This window comes from Bactrocera dorsalis, chromosome 5 (genome assembly GCF_023373825.1).
Source record: "Bactrocera dorsalis isolate Fly_Bdor chromosome 5, ASM2337382v1, whole genome shotgun sequence".
NCBI lineage: Eukaryota > Metazoa > Arthropoda > Insecta > Diptera > Tephritidae > Bactrocera > Bactrocera dorsalis.
In genome coordinates this window covers 34,521,431-34,547,995 of record NC_064307.1, presented here as the reverse complement: position 1 = coordinate 34,547,995, position 26,565 = coordinate 34,521,431, and the positions used below count along the sequence as shown (strand labels likewise).

The 26,565-nt window shown below is 39.5% G+C and overlaps 2 protein-coding genes across 8 annotated transcripts in view; both read right to left on the bottom strand.

Moving 5' to 3' along the window:
• The window catches only part of LOC105227121 (axotactin), a 160,143-nt gene that overhangs the window by 93,132 nt on the left and 40,446 nt on the right, over window positions 1-26,565 (bottom strand). For all 7 annotated transcript variants that reach the window (XM_049459219.1, XM_049459220.1, XM_049459218.1 and 4 more), the window contains exons 2-8: window positions 25,912-26,556; window positions 25,558-25,810; window positions 22,728-22,947; window positions 18,731-18,866; window positions 14,860-15,144; window positions 7,455-7,985; window positions 4,430-4,626 (exon numbers count right to left, since the gene is read on the bottom strand). In XM_049459219.1, the coding sequence (XP_049315176.1) occupies window positions 4,430-4,626; window positions 7,455-7,985; window positions 14,860-15,144; window positions 18,731-18,866; window positions 22,728-22,947; window positions 25,558-25,810; window positions 25,912-26,539 (2,250 nt within the window). In that variant the 5' untranslated portion in view covers window positions 26,540-26,556. The remainder of the gene's footprint in view (window positions 1-4,429; window positions 4,627-7,454; window positions 7,986-14,859; window positions 15,145-18,730; window positions 18,867-22,727; window positions 22,948-25,557; window positions 25,811-25,911; window positions 26,557-26,565) is intronic.
• LOC105227120 (uncharacterized) lies at window positions 10,564-12,070 on the bottom strand. The gene has a single exon (XM_029550583.2). It carries the CDS (start codon window positions 11,828-11,830, stop codon window positions 10,697-10,699), a length of 1,134 nt encoding a protein of 377 aa, XP_029406443.2. The 5' UTR covers window positions 11,831-12,070; the 3' UTR covers window positions 10,564-10,696.

Genomic DNA, 26,565 nt, shown 5'->3' with positions numbered 1-26,565 from the left:
GCGCGTCGAGTGCAATGCGTACATGACTGAAGGCAGCACTTGGAGTTATGCCGCAACTTACATCGCTTAAGTTAATAATCAAACCGGCAAACGTACTTTGCTTCAAATGACAGCAGAAGGGTTTGGTTACGGAAATGTAATCTCGTTCTAGCAAATGAAAGTACCCAGTGTTGAAATACTACTGGTGCTTCTTACAAGGGATATATTTTAAAGTTACCCTTTTCAGTAAAGCTCTATGGAATGAATCCACTCTCGACCTACTGCTGCTGCAGATCCGCTTATCAAACTCTCCATACCTTTGAGTATTTTCCAAGCAGAAGTCCTTGCTATAAGTCGGTGTAAAGAGATAACTGGCGCAGCTGTGCATAGAACGGCTGAACAGCATATCAGTTCGTAAGCAAGTGCACCTTATATGGTTGCTCGCTCACAAGGGTATAGCTGGGAACGAACTAGCTGACGAGCTCGCCAACTCAAGAGCTTCCACAAGAATAGGACAGGAACTCTGTTTTGCTACTGGTTCTCCTACCATAAAGGAGGAAAGTGTAGGCAGGGAAAAATATTGCCAACAACTCCAAAGCATTCGACAGGCTAAGTTGCTAATGAGTGGTTACTTGTCACATTCTACAATGGCCATTGTAAGTGCTTATTTAACATGGTTTTGACGGTCATCGGTTATAAAATGAGTATAAATCGAACAATTGTCAAGAAGACCAATTCTGAGAAATTTATTCCTTCATTGAAAACCACATGTAATTTGTAAGAAATACGATTTTATTCCAGAACATTTGCTTAAACATGTAGACGTAAAGTCAGTTCAAACTATCCAAAATATATATGTTAGACGAACAATATTTACATATTTTTTTAAATTTATTCGCACCAATAGTTTATTACACAAAGTGTCTATAACATCTATTCCTTGAACCTAAAAGAACAATAACAATTCAAATAAAGTGTTTACGTTGCGCCATCCTTTGGTGCATTTTTTTGCGGTATTCCGTTATTTGGTGCCGATTTCCTGGTAACTCCATTAATTGTGAAACCCCGTTTCCAACTGCGTGCTTATGCCGATCTTGTGGAATCGCTTTTGCCAAATTTTTGAACTGCATTTTTCCGTTTGGCGTTCTGCTTGCCTTGTCATAGCTTAGTCCTGATTGGTCCGTCATGTGTCCATAATGTGCAGCTCCCTTTGCCATCATTTTATTATTAGAAGTAACTTTTGGTTCCATTTTAATGTTGCCGCTGTTGTCTTTGAGACACATTCGCCTAGCATGTTCGTTTCGCTTTCGTTGTTCTGCCTCTCTTTTAACAGAGGCAGCTGTTACAATTTCCTTTCTCTGTGATTTGCTCATTTGCTGCCAACTCATCATATGTTGCATTTGCTGCCTCAAATGTTCGCAGAAAAATTGTTCCCGATTAAGTATTTGGATTTCACGAGCACTTGGACGATACATCTGTGCTGTCACCTGGGTAATCAGCTTTTCTGTGACGAAAAATTTTGACCTGGTTAATCGTAAACAACGGTTAAATTGATCACCGTGTCTCTTCATTTCGTTACGATGTAAGAATAGGGTATAGCTGAGAGTTCCTGGATGCGTTGGTGTAAACATTTCCGATACTGAGATATGAGTTATTTGTTTTTTAAGCATTTCGAGTGGTAGACTGCTCAATTGCAACGATTATCGGATAATGATAGTTGTTTCGTAATTAGTTCTAGCTTTTATAGCTTTTGCACTGGGGGTCTCTGGTAATATTTTCTTCCTACCTGATGGGCACAGGTAAAAAGTTTCCTTGTTACGCTAAATTACCGTGGGCTGACTTTGAGAAAGAAAGACCTATTACAGCCTCCCTTATATGTATATTGCCCTGTGTTATTGTATTGCAAATAGGTTAGAGTTAAATATTCAATCAGTTTTCTTATCCATTAATTTTTTATCCGAAACTTCCAGAACTATTTTAATTTTTTTATAATTTATTGTGTACTATTGCACTTTTTGAACTGCTCAGGTAGGCGGAGAGTTCAGCCTGCATTGAAAGAGACTTAAATGAGTTCATCCACCACCGCGGATAACAATTGGAGCTGTGTCCATTCACATTTTGGAAGATTTGCGTACAAAATTCAACTCGTGCAAGAATTAGATTCAGTCAGTAAGAGATGATCACCGATACCGATTTTCATAAAATAAATAATAAACAAAATTGTCGCATTTGGAGTTATGATAAGCCATATACATTGTTGGGACTCTGTTATGCCTTCAAAAGTCACTGTTTGGTGTGTTCAATGCCAGAAGGAATCATTTCACCACATTTCTTCAAAAATGTTGTCGGTTGTAATAATACAGTCAGAGTGGAACGCTATAGAGCCATGATTAATGATTTTTTGGAATTTGGAACAACAATATCAGCCTTGAAATACGACGCAGAATCACTCTTGTCAAGAGGTGCTTCGTGGTTTTGAATAGGCAATTGAACAGTAAAATCCTCTCTCGGCGAACAAAGATCAAATTCATGGCATGGACGACAGCAATATTTGATGAGTCGTTGTCACGAGTTTTCTAGAGAAAGTTTCTGCGGAAAATTTTTAGTTCTTTGCGTATTGACAACGGTGAATACCGCAGTCGATGTAACGATGAGCTGTACGAGAAATATGGCGACATTGACATAGTTCGGCGAATCAAGAGGCAGCGGCTGCGCCGTCTGGTTCATGTTGTCCGGATTGAATAAAACGCTCCAGCTTTGAAAGTTTTCGATTCAGTATACGCCGGTGGAAGTAAAAGACGAGAAAGACCTCCATTCCGTTGGATATATCAGGTGGAGAAGGACCTGGTATTTCGAATTGGCGCCAAATAGTGAAGAGAAGAAACGGCTGGCGTGCTTTTGCTAACTCGATTGTAAACGCATAGCGGTGTCTACGCCAGTTAAGAAGATGAAGAAGATTCTTCTCATGAATGTTTCCAGGTTTCAGCCTTCTTTATGTGAATGTGCAACATTACAATATATCGAAAGGGTTTTTATTTTGAAATGCGGTCGTGATAGATTTTCGAAACTGATTTACTTTTTATCACCCCTGTAGCATTATTCGACAGACTTTACTTTGAGAATGGGCGGAAAGGATAATCTTCATAATGGATGTATTTTCATTAATTTTTGATATACGGTAACTCTTCTCCTTCAATGTGAACTGTTAAAAATTGAATTAACGATTTTAACGAGATCGCACGTCAGTTTTTATTGAAGCAGGTTAGCTGCTCTGAAAATGACTATCGTAGGAGTTTCGACGTCATTTCTAGCTTCTAGACGAAACGTTATTCCACTGGTGTACACGCAAATCTAAGGAATATTCAGAATAGTATCAGGCGAAACTGTTCCAAGAAGACACTGCTATCGACTCTAAAGATGATGACAATTCGACTATATGGGGAAGAGGAAAACGGTCACAGGCTCTACCATACCAGGTCCGTTTCGGATTAAGTGGTAATTCCTCTTGAAGTAATTTCGCGGAATGGTGCGAGCTGACAGTTCTGGACTAAATAAAATTCCATGTCCGTTTCGGTTACTCAGACCCTACTGTCGCGGGAACGATCTTTTCTAAATTTTATCAGTTATACATTAACGGGGAATATTTAGCTTTCTTGACAAAATGAAATCACAGCGCAGCTTTACTAAGTTGTCAAATGTGTCCTTCGCCTTATTGCCTGCAATTTGATTTAACCCATTTAATTTGGATAAAAATCACACTGAAGCTCTGCGCCAAATCAAAAATGCTCACTCATTTCGCTCCATTTTTATTGCTGTAATTTTTCGATTACTACAGCCGATGAAGTATGCGAGCGAGCAATGAATGGAATTCCTGTAATATTTCAAAGGGATGGCGCTGGCACATTGCAAACGCCTCGACGATTTCTCTCCGCAATATCGACAGCATAGCAATTTCGTCTTGCAGTTGACAGCGGCATTATTAAGCTAGGCAACAACAACGACGACAACAGCAAAGCGTTCGATGTAATGCAAAAACTGCTGTGAACTGCAATTGTCACTGACGCTCAGGCGCTTATCCGAGCGACGCAAGCCAAATTCATGAACACGCACGCCATTATGCGCCCAAGCCCCGCTACACCGCTTTATATTTATGTATATGCATACATGTATAGGTGTATGTTTGGCATACATATGTATGTGCTCATGTATGTAGCTCTTAAGAATTCATATTAACGAAGGTTAGCAAATTTTGTTGTTGGCTGCTGCTGCTGCACTGCTCTAAAAGTCAGCACCCACATGCAGCCTCACACACACATATACATACTTACATTAACATATGCACGCACACTAAACGCTCTTAGAAATCATATAACGTTGAAATGTTCTCTCTGCTGTCTCATGCACGCACGCCCACACATACTTGTACGAGTATAGATGCACTGACACTTACCTCCCAAAATCCATTTCCGGATGCTGTTGTCACATCACTATACGCCAATACGGCTGCTGTACGACTACTCCGGAAATCGAATTTAATATTAAATTCTTCGGCGTGATTTATGGGCCACCAAATGTGAGATGTTGCGAAGGGATACGTAATGGGTATGACGTTGACTTCGTTCTCTAGAAATTCGGCCTCGAGGACACCTAGAAAATAGCAATAGTCATTGGCAATTTCACAAATATATCACTGCCTGCCTCCGTATACAGTTACATACTACTAAATATGCGCATAGGAAATTGTATATTAGACTTTTCAGCGAGCAATTTTCATATTGGCCCAGTACGTTTGTGCATATGTTCGCAATTAAAGTATGATTTATGCGAGGCTGCCGACAAACGCGTGTGAAATAAGCACGTTTTGTGATTGATCTGTGAGTTCCGTTGTAGATAATCAAATGCAATATGGTACTCAGATATAACACATAAATATATCAAACTCTTCTTTGTTTTGAGTGTGGTTAGGTCAGAGAGAGAGAGAGGGAGGAAGAGAGAGATGGAGGGAGAGAGCAAATATGACCCACTTTCAACGTGCCCATTTTCATTTTTCAAGAAAGCCAAAGAGCAAAGTATATATTGGTCCATATGTAAGGTATGTAAAAAAAAACTCAAAAAGCACCTAGTAACGGTATGCAGAGGGGGGATGGAGTCATGAGTAGAAGTTCAAGCAAGTGAGGAAAGTTCTCTGATTGCCATTTACTTGGGAGTGACCAGAAACGATTCTTTTACATAAAGATCAAGCAGTTCACGACTTCTGGTCTTTGGCCAAGTATCCTCTGGGTAGCCTAAGAACATCCGTTTGAAGGCAAAACGCCCCCAATTAATAATAACATCAGCCTCCATCAGAGAAGCCACCCTTTTGATGAGGACCACAGCAAAGGAAATAAGGACTATGATTTAAGTGCATGCTGCCTGGAATGTCCAGTCCCAGAATTGTGAAGGTGCCACTCCTTAGCTGTGTGAAGCCCTCGTGATAAAGATAAAGGCTGATGTCAGCGCCGTCAAAGAAGGGCAATGGGCGGGACAAGGACTGAGACGAGTACGACATTGTGGAATTTACTACAGTGGCTATACAAACGAGACCAAATTTGGTGTGGCATTCGTGGTGGGAAAGAGACTCCGTCGCCGAGTGCAGGCATTCACTGCGGTGGATGAACGTCACTTATGAAAGCTGCCTTCACTACGTTGTAAAAATCTTGCTTGGCGACTTTACCGCTAGAGTGGGTAAAGAAGGTATCTTTGGCACAACGGTCGGTAAATTCAGACGCCATGCTGAAATACCCCGAAATTGTTTGAGGCTTATCGACTTCGACGGGGTCCGAAATAAGGTTATCTATACTACCAGATTCCAGCATAGAAAAATACATTCAGATATATAGCTGTTTTCGAATATAAAGCTACCAACCAGTCGATAAATTTGAGATAAACGGAAAGCACGTCTTCAGTGTTTTAGATATGCGTACACCCCGAGGTTCTAACATTGAATCGGATCATTATCTTATTGTAGTCAAGATACGCACCCGTTTCTGTGCAGCAAAAAACGCATGTCAACAAACACAAGAAAGGTTCGACGTAGAGAAGCTGCAATCACAACAGACAGCCGAATGATTTTCAACTCAACTAGCTCTCCTTCTCTCTGAGAGAGTAAAGCTGTAAAGTGGTTTTCGGAGCTGGTACGATGAGGAGGGTTGTGTTGCAGTAGAGAGAAAACAGACTGCTTACCTCGCAACGTTACAATCGACCACATTACGTGCGGAATGGGATAGGTATTGACAGTTGAAAAGGGAAGCGAGACGCATTTGCAGATAAAAAAGAGAGAGGCCGATATGCATGAGTAACAAGAGCTTGACAAGCTGGCCGACAGGGATAATGGTTGAAAATTCTACGAGAAGATGCGGCGACTAACAGAAGGTTTCAGGACCGAAGCTTATTCTTGTAGAACCCCCAGAAGTAACCTAGTGAGTGATGCCCAGAGTATACCGAAAACATGGAGGGAACACTTCTCCAGCCTGCTGAATGACAGTGAAAGCTTAACACCAGGAGATGGTGAACTCGATTCCCCAATTGATGGCGATCAAACAGATCGGCGGGGCTGATGGGTTGCCGGTCGAGCGATTCAAATACCGAAACTGACTTTAAACTGTTTATGTTGCTATGTTTATTTTACCACATACTCGTATATGTACCTCCATTATGAATCAAAATTTAGTGAGTTTATGTTTCGGTCTGGGCAATTTTCTCCTAACGACCATTCTATTGATTGAAACCGAAGTTTGACCTATTGTCCGTTGGAATTTACACTTATATTGTTTGGAAATTATATAAAGGGGTTTGTAAATAGGATAGTATAATTTATAAGTGTCGTATCGGGCATTTTTACTCCCCTCTCTCGTGTCATGAATTGACATACGACTTGATTTAGTAGTAAAAGTACTTGAAAATCGGGTTCATCGAATTCGTTTCTGCGTAAAAAGTCGTGGAGGCCAATTGAATGATGTTATATTCAGAACATAATTGTATTGATTTTACTTCACATTAAATAAAAAACACTTGAATTTCCTTAGCAATTGGATTTTTTTTTAAAGAAATCATATAACTCTTATTGGAAAACCCTGTACAGTTTATGTAGATCTCAAAGATTTAACCGAAAATACGAAGATTCCGAAGTCTACATAACTTTTACATTAGTAATGGCAATGATCAGTGAAAACCAGCAACTGTAATGGACGTCTAACGTCGACTAATCAAATTCGAACTCTATATTGGGAAAAGCAGGTGAGTTAGTGACATGAATTCATATGTAAATGACATAAGCGAAGAGTAAATTTTGTATTCACGACTACAGTACCATACACAAGTAATGTGAGACCAAAATAAACTGGTTTGGAAATGCTCGATAAAAAGCTGAATTCTTGCGATATAAACATAAAATTCTTGTAATAATTTAATTTAAAACATTTTTGTCGTTTACTCACCGTGATAGTGCACTTTAGGATTACTCTTTTGTAGTTCATATAAAATCGATACATCATTATAGTAGACATACTTAAGGCTGCCAACAAAATTGTTTTGCGATAGCAAGCCCTTCTTCTTGTGTAAATCGGGACCGCCACCGAAGTAAATTTCGGGATCGAATAGCAGATTGGCGCTTGATGTAGCCGGTATATCGAGCACTTTCATTTGCTGATCAAGTATGATGCGCACTGTGCGTCGCTCATGGTGAATGGTTAAATTATGCCAATTACTACGTGTCAACTCATCAGTGAGCACTGTCGACAGCACGTTATCACCGAAATCCATTTCCACATGAATTGATTGATTTTTTATCGAGGCGGCGATGTATTGATGTTTGAGTGATTCGCCGCTGGCATAGAAAAGCGCTGAATCGTCGAACTGTGTGCGGAACATGAGGCTGATGCGGGTGTTCGAGGAGTGCACTCGGTCCTTCCAGTCGTAAATGCGATACGAGACATAGCTGGAGCCACGTAAAGTCATTATCGTTGCCGCTGTGTTGGTGGAGGAAATATAAAAATTAATAAAGTTTAGTTAAATGATTATTATAGTACAAATAAAGGGGAAAGACTTAAATATATGTATAGTATTTAGCCGTTCCCATTAAAAAATTAGGGTCAACAGCTCGATAGCCATCAATTTTTTTTATTAGGATTGACAGGAGCTGCATGTTCGATGCTATATCTACATTTGGTATCCCTGTAAAACTTATTTTATGGAGAATGACGTTGGGCACAACCATCAGATCCGCCAAAACCGAGAAGCACCTCTCTTTCCTTAATAACAGATACACCACAGTGGCACTATCTAGTCAAAGAGAACAGGGTGCGCAGATGATACTGACATGGTAAATATCAACCTGGAGAAAGAAGCGAAATAATTTGGTGTTGTTGTGAACGAGACGCAAGACAAAGTATAGGGAGTCCACATACAAAGATTTCTCGCGTCTTGTGAACTACGTCGTTGATGTTATAACGTTTTGATGTTATAACGTGTACAGGGTCCGGCACTCGAAGTGCTTCACCTACTTCTGGAATCAGCTGTTCATACATTTGCTGAATGATAGTTCGGAGTATTGTTCACAAGTGTACAAAAGCGTTTTGCCAAAAGTGAACGAAAAAAAAGTGACCACCGATGGAATTCAAACGTAATAGTCTGATTGCTTTATATTTAGCTGGAAAATCACAGCCAGCAAATGTTCGTGAGCTCAAACTCCTTAATATGAATAAAGTTTTTGTTTATCGCACCATCACTCGTTACAATGATACTGGCACCATCGCAAATTCCATGGAGGTGGTCATAAAAAGACTGCAACGTCACGTGAGATGGTTCGGAAAGTGAAGAAGCGACTTGAGCGAAATTTACGACGAAGTGCCAATGGAATGGCTAAAGAACTGAAAATATCCGACCACAGCGTCCGACGCATATTGAAAAATGAGCTCAAGTTCAAGCTTTACAAGTTCCAAAAGGCCCATGATCTCACATCGAAGCAGCAATAAGTAAGACTTGAGAGAGCGAACCAGTTGCTTCGCTTGGCCGAAAGCGGTCAAATCCCAAACATTGTGTTTTCTGACGAAAAAATTTTTCTAATTGAGTAATTCGTAAACTCTCAAAACGATAGGGTTTACTTGACCGACCGTTCATACGAGAATCTAAGTCATCGGTTGGTCACCAGGAGGCAACACCCGCCACAAATAATGGTTTGGGCCGCTATCATCGCAGATGGGCGCTCTCCAATTGTTTTCATCGAGCCTGGCGTCAAAGTAAATGCGACAAATTATCGGGAAAGTGTTCTGGAGGCTGCTTTGAAGCCGTGGAAAAACGAACATTTCGGTCGTAAACCACGAACATTTCAACAATACTCAGCACCGTTTCACAAAGCACGAGTGAACCAAGAATGGCTGAAAAACAACGTTCCGAACTTCTTTACGACCACACAATGACTCTCGAGTTCGCCAGATGCGAATCCAATGGATTATTCTCTCTGGGCCATTTTGGAGAGCAAAGTCCGAAGTAAAAAATACACCAGTCTCGAGATGCTAACGGAAGCCATTATCCCTGAGTGGGCAAAAATACCGGCAAGTCACATTCGGGCAGCTTGCGATTCGGTTTTTGACCGTCTCAAGGCCATAGTTAAGGCAAAAGGTGGTCATACCGAGCAAAAATGAATTGGAATAAAAATAATTTTCCAAACCGAATCGGTAGTTTTTTTAATTGGTTGCACTTCGAGTGCCCTGTGCCAGCTCCGTAAGGATGGTAAGGATTAGATAAGTGGTCATCGACGTCATCCAACGGAAGGCCTAGGAAATGTGCTGTTTCGACGGGTTTGGACCAAAAGGAGAAGGGTGTCAGATGTATGGGATTAGCAAGGCATACAAAGAGGTGGCTCGTGTCATGCGGGGACTCATTGCTTGCTAAACATATAATATGTTTTATATGTCGGGGTCTATTCTAGATAAGTAGGAGTTTAACCTGCTACATTATATAAAACGAAGCTGCGCAATTCTCACAACAGCCGGTTCTACGTTACCGGAATTGATCCGAATTTTAGCCGGCCTAGGGTTGTTATTTCGAATATCTACCCCGTTTAGATCTGTAAGTCTTGTGAACTACGTCGTTGTTGGCAGCTAAGAATTTTAACGACTTTGTCTATTTTAGGATCAGCATAAGCACCACCAATAAGCTTAGCTTGCAGATCAATTGCAAAATAACTCTTGTCTATAGGAGCTACTTTGGAATTTGTAAGAAATTGAGCAGCAGATCCCTCTCCCCACAAACAAAAATTATGCTCTATAAGACTCTTATGGTTCCCGTCGGAACGGTGGACGATAACGAACCGAGTTCAAAAGGCATTCGAAACCACAACTGTTTTTCGCAAGGTGTGCGGAGCCATTCGTGTGAGCGATGTGTAGCAAAGCGGAACGAATGAACTGTATGAGCTCAAGAGCGACCTGGATAAAGTTGAGCGCATTAAAATCCAACGAATGCCATTACCTGTACTATCATTTAATCTCTTTCATCTCTCTAAATTTAAATCTCTCGAGAAGTCGATTGAAAAACCTTCAATTTCGTTACTTTTTATTTCTATGTTTTAAAAGTATATAAAAACCACAAAGATAAGGGTTGGAGGACAGCAGAGTACAAACAATAATATTTTTTTTTACAAATTGTTTTAAATTTTCAAATTATTAATTTGAATTATATTTCAGACGGCAATATAAGCTTTGAGACCGCTGTTTACGACAACAATCTCCTTTTTGACTTTCCCATTTTTTGTGCCATAGTCCTGAGTGCACTCCAATACTCGATGGCCAGCAATTAACTCACCGAAGGCTATACGCTCGCCATTGAGCACGGGCATGGGTTTAAAGCTAATCGTAAAATTGAGCAAACCATATGGAAAGCCATTAGTTAGATAACATTTGGCAAACGAAAGAATGCAGGAACCGGAGTCGTGTCTTATCATGCTCATTTCATGCTGGAAATTTGATTTGCTCAAAACGCGATTTTTGACAGCGATCTCTCCCTCGAGCCACAAACCGGGAAAAATGCGTATAAACTTGAATAAGTCTGACTTGTTTTCAGAGCATGTGCGTGCAAACTCCAAAACCATTTCGGGGCATGCCTCCGTGTAGAGTTGTATGACAACGCGCCCTAATGGCCGGATGTTTTTCACTTCCAAGTCTAAGAAAATTTTTGGATGCAGTAATTGGTCCATGAGCAATTTCTCACGAATTTTCAGACTAACATGCGATCGCTCAAACTTCAAGCGGCTGCTGCTGCGTGCCGAAACTGGTATGCCAGACTTCGATAGCATCGGCTTGACATTCAAGAGGCGGCAGCCCAGAAACTGATTCTCCGTTTCAATGTCATCAATGCGACGCAAGAAATGATGCAGCTTGGTCTGTGAAATACGCTTGTGCGTGTTGTAGCTATTGCTCAAGCCGTGCGTACGTCGTATTTGATTGAGTCTCTCCAGCAGCTCTATATTTTCTTTAATGATACGCCGCAAAGCGTACTTGTCGTTACGCATGCCTCTTATATTTAGGTAGACATCCTTTTTGATATGAGGTGGACCAATATCGACGGCGCTGGAAATTTTACTGAGCGCTGCCTTGTGTTGCTTGTACATGAGTTTTTGCATGAAAGAGCCGCGAAAGAGACTACGCTGTCGTTTTCCCATTTTGTGCATATGTATGTGAGGATTTGTGGCGTCTGACTTCGTTGTTGACTGTTGATGATTTTCAAGTGAGGCTTGTTTTGGTTTAACGCGACAAAATTTGACTTCGAATATTCCAAATCCGTGAAACAATTTAGCGAAACAGGGATGCAGGCACATAAAGCTTTCGAAATCAAAGCGCCGCAATCATATTGTTTTTGGCGATTAATTCTTTCGATTATATGTAAGCCGGTGTTTTTTTTGTTGTGTGTGGCGATTTGAGCTTCTGATGGAATTTATGGAACAGAAATTTGTTTGTTTTTAATTTGATCCATTAACTGAATTTTTTAAAAATGTTTTCTGACACTTGATATAATTGACAATTTTCGAAATACTCTTCAATTTTTGTTTTACAGTTTTAGTTTTTTTTGGGACAAGCACGTCAGCACTGCCAGAGTTTAAGTTTAAGCCTACAATTTTACCAGAAGATTGAGTAAAATATTTGAGAATTGAGCTATTTACATGGAAGATAAACGTTCATATACAAATTAATCCATCAGCTTTACCATTCGGGTATTATTGAACTGCAGCAGGCACATAAATGCTTTACATTTATCGAATTTCTTTTATGCACTTGTCCCGCATTGGCAAGACTACGCTGTAAGCATCTGGAATCCCCACGGAATGATGCACGGAACAAGGTATCAATCGTGAGGCCACAGAATCTGTTGAAATTCGCGTCAAGTGCAGGCAACCTGAAGCATGATTTATTATCATGGATTATCTGGTATCCCAAAGAACCAAAACTAGTCTAAGCGTGGCCTACCAGGGCGACCAAATAATAATATTCATATCTGTTTTCAATATTTTTCTACAGATCAAATTATTCCTATTAAATGTTGAGTTAAATGGCCAATTTGTATACGCTCAAGGTTATGTTTAGTGATTTGTTCGCATAGACTTTAAATTCGATATTCTATCACTATAATTATGTGGAATGTCTTTCAAGAAAAATGTCAAGGAATCATAAAATTATGATTATAAAAATTACTACCGGAAACCGCAAGTTTGTTTGGATATACTTAAAGCTGAGTTTTTTTTTATCAAAATCATAAATATATAAGTAGTAGACTATTTGGCTCATTTGATAATTTAAACGCAATTGAAGTGATATTTGCTTTCAGAATATAATAGATGAAAAAACATTAACCTTGCTTGCACCGAAGATAGAATAGCCTTCACATAAAAAGAAGTTTCCAGACAAGAAGAATTTGATCGTTCAGTTTGTATGGCAGCTATATGCTATAGTGGTTCGATCTAAAAGATTTATTCGCAATTATACCGTTACCCCGAAAAATAACGGGTGATCCAAGTGAAGGTATTTTATTTAATAGCCTTTTTTTTGATAGATCGTGTGTGAGTGGTGTCAAGCTGCCATGTTTTTTTCAGTATTTTTTGGCATTTCATTGTGGAAAGACTTTCGCTTAAACAACGTTCACAAATTGTTCAACTTTATTACGAAAATTTACGTGTGAGTGCTTCTCTCAACTTATGGTCAACATAATCGACTTATTGGGAGCACTATTCACAACACCATCACCCATATTGAGACCCAGCATTCATTATTGCATAATATTCGACCAAATAAACCACGTCAAGCACGCAGTCTAGAAAATATAGCAGCCGTAGTTGAAAGTGTACACGAAGACCGTGGAGAATCGATTCGGCGCCGTTCGCAGCAACACGGAGTGAAGTAAGCAAGGGTTTGATGCATTTCGTCGAGATCTTAAATTGAGGGCGTGCAGCTTGTGCAAGAACTGAAGCCACTGGATCTTTCCAAGCGACATTGCTTTGCTCTAAGGGCTCTTGACAAGTTCCATGAAGATCCGACGTTTTCGAGCCAAATTTTGTTTATAGATGAGGTCCATTTCTGGCTCAATGGGTATGTAAACAAACAAAATAGCCGCTTTTGGGACAAAGATCAATCTGAAGAGATTTAAGAGCTGTCATTTCACCCATAAAAAACAACGGTTTGTTGTCGTTTGTGAACCGGTGGAATCATAGGTCCATATTTCTTCAAAAATGATGCCAGTGAGAACAAAACGTTCAATGGGGTCCGTCATTGCGCCATGCTAACCGACTATTTGATGCTTGAAATTGAAGCTCGTGATCTTGGCGACATTTACATTCAACAGGAAATTTCGCATCAACCGAATTGATAGAATACTTCGGTGAGCAGATAATTTCACGTTTTGGGCCGGTCGATTGGTCACCAAGAGGGTGTGATATCCCACTGTTAGATTTTTTCCTATAGGGATATGTAAAGTCTAAAGTTTATGCGAACAATCCCGCTTTGATTCAGGCTTTGGAGTAGCACATCACGCCTGTCATCCGCCTGTTACCAGTCGGAATGCTCGAACTAGTCATCGAAAATTGCACTCAACGGATGGACCGCGGCCAACATTTGAAAGCGATAATGCTATAGTGAGCGCGTCTGAAAAATGTCTTTACATACATAGACGTCATAGCCTTGCTTTGAGCAATATTTCATGTAAAGTCTTGTGAAGATATCTCGTCAAGTAAACAAGTTTTCCCTACAAAAAAACAATTTAGTTAAATGTCCGATCTGATCTGGACCCGTGGGATGGAGTCATGTGTAGAAGTTCAAGCAAGTGAGAAAAGTTTTCTGAGCACCATTAACTTGGGAAGGATCAGAAACGATTATTTTACCTAAGGCTCAAGCAGCTCACGACTTCCGATCTTGAACGTAGTATCCTCTTTAAGAAAACTATTAGAAGCTTTGCTAATAATAAGTTCAAAAGGATGATTTGATGCATATTGAGTCAAAATGGAAGGCGATCATAAATGCACTGAAGCGAAACACTTGCAATAAGCAAAATTTAAATTTATATTTGAAATTTGCAATTCCGTCTAAATTTTTTAACCACTTCTGGCAGACTTGTCGTAAAAATTATACGAAATATTGAATTTAAATGACCAAAGAACTGTTACTACATTCATTAAAAGTTTCGGACGCATATGTTGCTAACATTTTCCTAGCGGGTTTGTTCATACAAATGGTGCATCCACCGCAGTTATTCATGTAAACCATTTTCATTTAACAAACTCCTTGCTGTGATTTGTTTTCATGGTTTTTGAGCGGTTTTTATTTCTAACTGTTCTGTTCTAACTAATATTTAGATACTTACTGTAAATATCGCAGTGCTCGCCTTCGTAGGGAGTGCCAAAGCAATCGCATGAAATGTCATAATAGTGATTAATACAACGGGAGCCCACAAAACACAAATTGTGTCTGGAATAGCATTTGTCGGAGCAGCCCTCATTGACGTTCTCGTGCTTGGTGGCCACCAGCGGGGCGATGGGCAGCAAATCGGATGCTGCCTTACCCGAACTCAGCACCACATTTCGGATGCAGCCCACAAATGATTCAATGATATACTTGACGCCATGCAGTTTCTCCTCCGATGAAAGACCTGCGGTGCGGTGTTCACACAGTTCGTGTGTGTGTTCGTTCATTTGCAGGCAGGCGTTTGCGTGTGTGTTACGTATACGCCAGCGTGCACCACACATGGCCGGTGTTGAGCGAAAGAACGCAGCAGGTTATAACGTTTTGTGTTTGGTTAGTTGTGGTTATGGCATTGGTTTTTGTTATTGGTGTTGGTGTTTTACAAAGTTTTGGCCATTTTGTGCCATCGTTGTTTTGCGTTTAAAGTTGATTGCATATAGTTGTTGTTGTTTTCGTTTTTATTGTTGCGGTTGCGTTTTCCAGGTCCATAATGAAGATTAATTAACATGTAAGAGTAAAATAAAATGTTATAAATAAATTGTTTTACAATTCACTGAGTTTGAAACACATGAAATCGTGTGTTTGTGGGTGTATGTGTAAGTGTATATACAGGTGTGTGTAAGTGTAAATAAATCGGCGTGAGTTTGACTTGCAGATATTAAATTGGACTAGAGCGAAACCCCAGCAATACTAACACTATTGTAGACTTTTTGTTACCAACAAGGGCATTAAGTTTTGGTAAATAGAAGGACCCATCGCAACCGATATCAGCTCACAACCTATTACATGCTATATGGATGAAGCTTCCAAGATTCTTCTAGAGTAAATAGAATGGAAAAAGTTTGGGTTCTAAAACTTTTCTAACTTTATTGAAATTATCAATTTAAAATGTAATAAAAATGTAAAATATACTAGAGAAATCAACGGCTCGTAATCTTGGATTTGGATTAAGTTGTTTGACAGCTATATGCTATAGTGTTCCGATTTGAACTATTTCTACAAAATTTATTTTGGCGTAAATATTCTTAAAAAAATGTTTATTCCAATTGACATTCATTCAAAATATAGCTAAAAGGCTTGCAAACCAATCTGTTGAGATGTAGATAATACAAATTGTGTTCCAAAGTAAAGAGGACTTTTTGAATCTACTACCTTCTGGTGGTGCCATCTATATGTCGACTGGTGTGTTAGAATCTGCTATATTAATCGATTATCCAGTGATAATTTCATGACATTTCATCGATTGGAAGTGAAGTTGCGTTTTAAGAGTCAGTATGTTTTGTGTTATCGGTGCGAAAATGAGTTTCGAACAAAGAGCAAACATTAAATTTTGTTTTAAAATTGGTAAAACTTTTATCGAAACGTTTCAATTAATGAAACAAGTTTGTGGCGATAATTGCCTATCCCGTAGCAGAGTGCACGAGTGATTTCAACGTTTTCAAAGTGGTCGTGGGGACATAAATGACAATCAATATGTGGGCCAATCAAAATACGTGATCACCGGAAACTCCATCGAAACTGTGCGTGAATTCATCAAAAATCAGCCGAAGCCATCATTGAAATTCATGGAAGTGGAATTAAACATCTCCAAGACATCGATTTATCGCATTTTCACTGAACATTTGGGCTTACCTAATGTGTGTGCACGGTTTGTTCCGCACATATTGACTGACGACCAAAAATTTCTCAGAATTCAACATTCGAAGGACGATTATTTGACTAAAACTCACATTATAACCATTAACTACTTCCCGTATTCAGCTGATATGGCACCGTGTGATTTTTTCCTTTTCGGAAAAATGCATTTGCCCATGAAAAGAAAGCGTTATACAGATGAGAGGTCATTGAAAAGGCTTGCACCGGCATACTGGCGGCCATACCAGCCAACGAGTTAAAACACTCGTTCGACAAGCTTTTGGACCCTGCAAGAAGCTATGTATATTGAAGTAGAAGGAGACTATTTTGAATAAAATAAATTGATTTTGCCAAAATACCATTTGTTCGTTTCTTTTTTAAGTCCTTTTTACTTTGGAACGCACCTTGCAAATTTGATTAGTTGTAAAATAAGAAGTAAGTCCTTGAGGTCTTTGAAGAGATTTTTTATCCCGTAGGATTGGAAAATTGAGTACTGCCTTCATCTTATAATCCGATCTTCAATAATGTATGGTAAAATTGAATTCTTTGAATCAAAAATTGGCACTTTTGCCACTTAAGCTTCACAACTCTTGGTTCTCTGTAAAACGACGTTAAGTTTATGCGCTGCATGATGCTGGAATAAGTATGTCGTCCATATAATGCACCAAATCTTGGGAAATGGCTGTATAAAACGCAAAATATGGCTAGAGAATTACAAATTCCGAAAGGTAAATGGGTTTTGAGTTTTGAGTTTGGATCGAACGGCACATTGTAAAATCTATTTGCCAGATCGAGAGTAGAGAATATCTCTATACGACATGCTTTGTGGAATATGAATGATTTTCATTGCAACTAGTGATTGGATAAAGCGGTATGAAAGACTTTAGACAAAAATATTTTTGAAAAGTTTTATTTGAAAAACGGTATACTGTAAAAAAATCCCATTAAAGAGTTGTTCGGATGACGCACAGTGTAGGATACTCGTTGGAAAAAAATACCCAAGATTATCTGAAAAAATAGTTTTATATTTCACAAATAGGACCAAAGGTGGCAAACGTATTTAGAAATTGCGTAGAATGCATTATCGGGGAAGCAAAGGCAGGAAAAAGAAGCGCTCACTCTGTCCTATATACATATAAGGAGGACAGACCGCTATTGACCTGACCTTTAAAAAATGTAACCGTTTGTTGGAGTGATAGATGCTCTTAGAAAATTCGTGTGCTTATACCCAACAAGGAGTATGGATTCAGCTTCGATAATGGACCGAACACAAAAACGGGTGTCTGTGTTCGAGAATCCAAAAAGGATAAACACTGATAGGGGAACAGCATTTACAGCTAGGAGTTTTGAACAATATTGCGCTAAGGAGGGTATTCAGTATCTTCTTATTGCAACCGGCGTGCCACGTGGAAACGGACAAGTCGAGCGTACCAAACGTATTATACTACTATGAACTTTTGAACAATACCAACCAGTACCAAGTTCCCCACTTTTCGAATTCTAACTGGGTTAGATATGCGCACATCTAATAACATCGAACAACGAAATATGCTAAAAGATACATTTCTTTGGGAACTAGATGAGGAACGGGAAAGTATTAGAAAGAAGACTGCAGAGAAAATATTCAAGATTCAGGAAAAGTTTAGTATAGCTTTTAATTCAAAACGGAAACTAGAAAAAGAATACAATATTGAGTGGTGATAAAAAGGACACAGTATGACTCAGGTCTTAAACTTAAGGCAACATTTTTGAGCCGTATTCAGTGAAGAAACTACTTCCACATGGAACTGTTTCATGAACTTTGAGGATATTTTTAATTCCGTTTGCTACTAACATATTTTTTTACCTAATAAAAATTTAATTCTTTTAAATAAATTTTGGTATTATTATGAATGAAAATCGAGACCCACAGCGATAGTCAGTCTCACTATCTAGCCTAATTGAACCTAGTAACCATTTTCTTTCATATTTAAGTTCAAGTGAAGAGTTAGTCTCACATTTGAGTAGAGCCTTTCCCTTAAAATATACAACATTTCTATATACTACTTATTTTAAATTCTGCATAGCTCTATTCTGCGCCATGTCGATATTAGTAGGATATAATTCTGTATATATGCATCAAAAGGCTAAGTACTCACCTCCGACCAGCACCACAGACGGCAGATTCGTCGATACTCCATAGTTGGTGTCGTGGTTCAAGCCCTTCAGGTAAACTTCCTCTTGACTGTTGTCAACGCGTGCAATCAATCTTGCGCCATGGACATCGATGCGTACCTATATTGATCGATGGACAGCAAAGAAGAAACATTAGTTTGCTGAATGACCTGAGACAATCAAGGCACACACACACACACTCTCATTCAAACTCTTGGCACCACTTTTTACTGCAGTTAGGAGACCTTTATTGTATGTTTGGCTCATTGCGAGCTTTGGCGAAAGCCGTATGTGGGCATGCAAATATGTATGTATGTATATGAAATTTCTAAGATAAATGGAATCGACTGACATAGAAAGAAATTGATTTGTGGTTAAGAGGATGCATCAAAAAGGGTTAAACCTGAATAGAGTGAGGTTGTATTAATTATTTCATTTCAGATTTCTGAAACTGCGTAGCTAACTTGCAAGTGCCGCTTTGGCTATGGCAGCAAGAGGTTAGGAATCAATGAAAATTTAGATGTAGGGAAGGTATTTTGTATTGTTATATGTGATATGGAAAGTGCTTTTCGATTCATTTTGCTGTTAAAAACTGTTTTTCTTTGTGTAAACAACAGAACTGTGGTTTGGGAAAGTACTAAGTATTCAACGTTGGCACCAAACCGGACCAAAGGGAGAAGGGTGTCAGATGTGTAGGGTTAGCAGGGCACGCAAACAGGTGGCTAGTGTCATGTGAGGACTCATATCACTCTGGAATTTTGTTTGATATGTCAGGGTCTATTCAGGATAAGTAGGAGTTTAACGTGCTACAGTATCCAGAACGAAGCTGCACAAATTTCACTCTCGTTTCTCGTGGTAACTCGAGCCCATCGTCTTTAATTGGTGGTCGTTTGACTCCAAGTACGCCAGTTACTGAGACGAAGTCGGTAAAGGTGTTGATGGTGCCACGGTGAATGGCGGTCAGTGCTTGCCGGAAGTTAGTTGCGTCCGACGTCTGGTCGGCGTATTGTTTGACGTCGTCGACATAGTTGCGGAATAACCTCTTGATACTCCTGGTTGGCGGTTCCGCTCCAAACAGCTACCTAAAAGGATGATTTCTGCGAAAGCACCCCAGTAGGAACTGCTTGGAGAGGAGTTCATTAGCTCCTTAACTGGGAGCATTTGAGCCTCACAATGCAGGTGTTCGATGGCAGACATCAAGAGGCTTCCTTTCATAGTCCGGAGTGCAGTGTTCTGACAAGTTTGCGGCTTCCTCGCCTGCGTTTCACTCCCTCCACGCGACCGGATTAGTGCGGCATAATAAAGACCATTCCATTTTCGAACTTCATCAGATTTAAGCTGAAAGTACTTTCAACTTGCAATGTCTGACGCCTGCTTAAGTGCATTTTGCGGTAGAAGCAGCATCAACGTAAGTTGGCAATGCGCACACTTGTACACAGACACACACACACAAGACTTTTGTTTTCGATTCACAACTGTGAATGATTGAACTCGCATCAATGGTAGATAAATTCCTAAATTGCATTCATTTGTATTTGATTTTCTTCGCACACGGCAAAAGCAGGTTCAGAGAACAATAAAAAGATTGAAAGCAAAATTAAAATAAACGAAATAGAAGAAATGCAACAAGAAAATGCATTGAACGGGAGCATTATTAATGACTATCGTCGGCATTTTTCAAGAGTTCACCGAGTAGAACTTGATGAAAGCTATACTCATAAATTCCCCGACCTTTATGTGAATGGATATGAGTGAATAGGTAAATATGTATGTATATATGTTATGCTGGACGTTGAGTAATGTTGTTGCCACACATTGGTGCTTGATCGTACGGGACTGTGGGGTTTTTGTCACTTTCAACAATCAATGCCAAAATGTGTGATTGATAAGTAGGAGACAGTAGCCAGCAAAGGACTGTGATGCTTTTGCAAGAGATAGTGATTTGAGTACTCAGACAATAAGAGAAATATGTGCGAACTATTTGAAATGCATACGAATTTGTAAGCCACTGGATTTAGGCATGACTGGCAGGCCTCTATAGAGAGTGAATGTACTACATAAAATATTTTTTTGAATTGGATTCGTGAATGAAACTCATTTTCGAAGATTGTTGAGTTTAAGTGTACTTAGTCGGTTGGAGGCCCATAGTTCTACCGGGTGGTAATGAAATTAATTATTATTCTAACTCAGAGGATGTGGTAAAAGACCTGATTATTTTCCACGCCACCTGTTTAATGATTAAAGGATTGGTTGCCGTGGAATATATATGTCCAGTCAACTACCACTATCCAAGCTGCATGATGGGTGCATTACGCACTTGTCTAACGGCAGCACTTGAAGTCATGCTTGAGCTCACACAACTTCATCTAGTAATCGGTCAGGCAGCCAAACACACACTGCTACAAATGACAGCAGAAGGGTGTACCAGAGGTAAGGTAACCTGGTCCCAGCTGATGAAAGAGTTAAATGGTGTAATCATTGGCCTTATCCCAAGGGAGAGCATTACAAAAAGGTTAAGCTTCACCAAGAAGTTTAAGCCATAGCAGCTAAGCTGAATATAATGATTCCACTCTCGAGCTACTGCTTAAGGATAATACAATCAAGTGGTGCACTGATGGTTCGAAAACGTTGGAGAGAATCATTGCAGGAGTCACAGGATCACGCACCAAACTCTCCATATCTATGGGAAGTTTTTAGGCAGAAATTTTTGGCATAAGTCGGTGGTACGGTACATTCCTCGTCTATCAATCATCAATCCAGTCTCATCCGGCAGAGGGTTGGGTATTCGCAATGATAATGTTCCAGCTTCTCATCATCCTCCGCACCTGCTCTGCATTCCGCCGACGTCACCTTTTCCATTTTCTGATTTTCTGAAGGTGGGATCTTGAGGGTAGGTGCCCAGGCATGAGCCCTAGACTATTACTAAATTCCCTGTTGCATAGAAGTCGGAGGTTTTTGGTCTGTCTACCATCCACACTACCCAAAAGTAAGTTTGTGGTATGCCCTGTGTTGCTAGTGTGATTGATATGTGGTGACCCTCTTGGTTTCATTGCTTTAAACAAGCTGAATGGTCTGGATCAACTTAGGGGTATCGTGCTTCCAGCAGTACATGAGCGGGACAACTGGTCTATCTTTTCGTATGGTATTTCATATTATGACTGAATACTCAGATGAGTTACATGCTAAGAGTCTAGTTATTGTTTGTTTGTAGAATCTAATAAGGTTAGACTTGGTACTGGTACTGGTAAAGAACCTTAATTGACACTGTGAACTAGAAGGTTTATGGACTTGCTGGTTAAAGCAAAAGTCCCACTTTTGTCATGCCAACAATTTCGGGCTGCAAGACTGAATTGTAGTCATTTAGTTTGAAGCTATCTTATGCAGAAGAAGATAGAGAAGAAACGCGCTCTTGTTCTATTTTATCTTATGGAAACCATTGGAATTATTGATCCCAGAACTTTCGGTATATTCTTCTCTACTGGGGAGTGTGTTCCTTATTAATTACCTTTTCTTGGTCACATCACCAATCCGAATTCATTAACAAGATCGAATATGATATCATATCCGTGGGGACGCCGAGTCTGGCTCCAATGGCCTATAAGCATTGCATCTTGCTTAACTTGAATATGTATTGGACGGATATGGAGGATAACCTCGAAGGTTATGTCATTTTCATTCCGCCTATGATTCACAGCAGCACCTATCCCAGTGGTTTATGGCTGCATTTTTTCGATACTGCCATCCACCATAACACACCATAAGTTCATATGGTATGAATGATGCTTGAGTAGAGGCAATAGACTAGTAGGGGTCGTAAACCCCACTAAGGTTACTAAATTTAGTTAGAGTTATGAAAAAAAATGTTTACCTACACCCACACTTTTTACTTTATCAGCAAGAAAAGGTTTAAAGAAAGCTACCTACATTAAATACAATATCGTATAAATTAACAGATTGAAATAATGTATATAATAATTTTACCATCACACTGTGCCATTCGTCACGATTGAGTCCTTCGCCCACGGTAACGCTTGTCGAGTGCTTTCCAAAAACATGCACGACCTTCAGTTGCCCCTTCTCGACAATCACATACAGCGCATATGGATCCAAGTTAATGCGATCCGGATTTTTTACGTTATGATAAACGAGTAGACCGTGTGGTAGACGCGTTCGAAATTGAAATGAGATCTCTCGGCAAAGTCTAAAAATATATGCAAATGGAAATTTCGTAAATTATAAGCTTGAGTATTGGCTTTATTAAATATTACTTAAACAATATATACATATAAGGTTAAATAGGTCAGCTCAAAATTTTATACAAGTTTCTTACACTTGTTTGTAAATCAATTTCATCTCGCTGACTATACTGGGGTATTTGTTCGGTGCAACCATATTCGAGTTTTTTCTTGTTCTTAAAATCAATACTACATAGTATATATGTATGTAGATTTGAATAATTATATGTTTATAGAGCCAGTGTTGAATTCGGTATCGACTTTCGATGTACCTGGAGAGTAAACTTATTCAAGACCGCAGTAGACTGAGAAGTTTGGAGTTACTTCCTAAGGGAAAACTTTGTCTATGTTTCGGAAATCACTTTAGTAAATGGCCAGATTTGATCAAATTTTATTAAACCAGACAATAATATAAAAAAATATATATATCATTCTGTAACATAATAATTCTTACATTTTTGAAATGTATCCAAATTTACCAAGGGGTTTGAGTAAATACTTATTAATCTACGCATTTCGCAAACACATGTTGTACACAGGAGAGGCTAAAATTCATGATTAGTTGTGCAAACGCTAGCTGATTGCTGATTGATTGCCAGCTGGTTTTTGCATTTGAGTAAATAAAATGTATTTGGCATACTTGATAAAGATTTGTGTGCGTGTGTTTTTTAGTCAATTTCAAAGCTCTCAAGCACACGCTGCACAAGGCCCATCACAATGCAAGGCAAGCAATCAAGGAACTCATGCTGTAATCACTCATTATGAATGCTCTTGGAAGCAGCCTGGTCTGCCATTTAAAGTTGAAGGCTGCAGCCTGCCGCTTGCCTCAAATCCATAAGAACCAACAGCAATTTATAATATTTGCAACTCGATTCATTTGCATGTGCTCATCCATGAACATAGATATGTAGATATGTAGATGCTGCGTTTATATCTTATTCATATTGCTGATTTATGTACGTATGCATTTATAAATTCTGAATTCAACTTCTATGTACTCGTATGTATGTAGAACGTTTTTACTTAAATAATTTAGGTTAGGATATTTTAGTTACGATCAATGATGAGAGAAACAGAGTTTGCAATAAAAATGCCTAAACAAAATGAGTGATACTGTTAATTTTTAAATTTTTTGGAAAATGCTGGGGTAGTCAATATTTTGAAATACTCTATATTCTCTATATTCAATATTTGTTCTGTTTCGATCATTTTTAAAACCCCATAACTTTATTAAAAAGGATGATCCATTAATAATGATAAAATTAGAAGTTTAATAAATTTAGTAAGGTTAAATCAGGTTAGGTCCTGAGATCTATTTTAATGGGAATCTCACATGGACAGCTTAGAAGGCCGGTTCGTTATGATACCTAAATCTCGGAAATAATAGATCTTAAGACCCTTACCAAACGCCAAAGCGCTTTGATATCCTCAAACAATTTAGTGAGATGACAAAAAATAGCAGGCTATGTTTCCTGATTCGTAGAAGGTAAGACCGCCGTGTTTTAATCTCAGTCTTGCAAAAGCTGACAATAGAAAATAAAATGCCTTGATTTTTCCTTCCTTCTACACAACTATGACAGCTAGCGGCAGAAAAGATTTAAGCCTATGGGACAGCGTTCAGTAAGAACCTTTACGATTTGAGCAAGATAAACTTTGCTGAAGGCATGCAGTTTAGAACATCTCCTGGGTCGCGGTCGCACCGGAGCGAGTCTGATTATGAAGTAATTTGATATTATTTCTATATGTTATTCTATTGAGGCACTTCTTGATAAGTTTTGAGCCCACATTTAGCGAGCTCAGCGCCAGTATTACCGTACTATTTTTGGAACGAATGTTCTACACCCGAAAAGAAGCTGCACTTCGGAACAGTACATACATCTATAGCACCCTTGATAGCAGCCACTACTGTTTGAAAAATACTACAGTGGTTCAGTAGCCTAAAGCTAACTTTGACAAAGAGCTCCTTACAGAAAACTACTCTCCTATTTCCTCCTAGCTTCGAATATCCGTAAAAAAGCTCACTTTTCCAACGATTCCTCCTCATCTACATATCCCTTGTTGGTACGTGAGTAAAGAAAAAGCTGCCACGAGTAGCCTCTGCTTTGCAGAGATCCAAGCATTCTGGAACGTAGTAGGAGAAGAGAATTTTGACGTGCATTTATTAGGACCCATTTATACTCGTATGTTCAGCTTCCCTGAGCCTTGGAACACACTGGCCAAGAAGGATTGCATGCGTAAAAATTCGGAAACTTGAAAAGCAAATATTTTCGTCTATTGATGCACAGTGGTTTGGAATGAAACGTCCTAGTCTTTTGTTCCTTTTTCGGATTCTGGACATATATTTTGCTAAACACTTAAAAGGCTACAATCCTTCGTTTCTGAAAATATTACACATTGGTGTTTTTATGGACAAATCTCATATTATTATATTGACAACATTCCAAACTCCTTCACTTTCGATGTTGTGGATCTGGACAAGATAATACTGGCCTATATCTTCCAAGAAAATATTATCACTTTCTTCAAACATTATTTTCTATAAACTACATTTGTATTTTTTGCTTTGCCAATCTTACCTTAATTGAAATGTTTGTATAATGTCACCGTCCATTTGGATGAATGTGTTATTCTTGGCAAAGACGAATGTTTTCTCCTGACCCGTTTCGGCAAACGTTAGCTCTGGGCCACGCTGATCGAAAGGCACAGGGCTGGAGTCGGAAGCATCACCGCCGCCATATACAGGTCCCGCAGTGTTAGATGACAACTGCTGTGTTGACTCGGTGGTGCTGGGTTCACTGGTGGTAGAACGTAGAAAAGGAGGCAATGTGTCTACAAAAAAAAAAAACAAAAATAAAAATATAAATAAAATAAATGTAATATTTTTTAATAAAAATGTTTTGTTCGATTTTTTTCGTTTATTTTTTACTTACGCGGTCCTCCAATGCAATGATACAAGCACTCGGCCTCTGTGTTGAAACGATTCTGCGGATTGCCATCACAGCCGCCCCAAATGAAAGTGGTGCACTCGTTGGAGAGCGGCTCGTAACGCCATTTGTAAATGTATTGCTTGCAAGGACCCGGATCACCTGGCCCAGTGCACTTTTCGTACAACTTCTCCCTCGGCAATACGATAATGTTACTGCTGTTGCCACTGCCGCCGCCAGGCACACTGATACCGACCGCACTTGTGCCAGCTGCGCTGAGCAAATCGATATTGTTGCCGCCCGTGCCGACGGCTAGGCCGCCGCTACCGCTGCTGCTTATAGCGCTGCCGCTCACAGTGACGTTGCTCGCAATATTGCTGCCACTATTTATGCTCACATTGGGATTTCCTACGGCATTGTTGTTGCTATTGCTATTTGTATTACTATTGCTAACGGCACTGTTGCCACTGACATTGTTGTTGCTGCTAGTGGAGCTTAATCCAGCACCACTTTGTGCGGCAAGCGTATTGGATGCGGCGGGTAGCGCCGAGCAGATTAGGAACGCTTGCGTGAGGAGTAAAAGCAATAGGAGACAATGATGGTGCCGCCGCGCCATCACTATGTTGGACCGCATTGTGCTGAGTTTATTTGCTAAAAGGG

What these genes read in the sequence shown, in the direction of transcription:
- LOC105227120 (XM_029550583.2), bottom strand. Translation starts at nt 11,830, where the DNA reads ATGTGCCTGCATCCCTGTTTCGCTAAATTGTTTCACGGATTTGGAATA.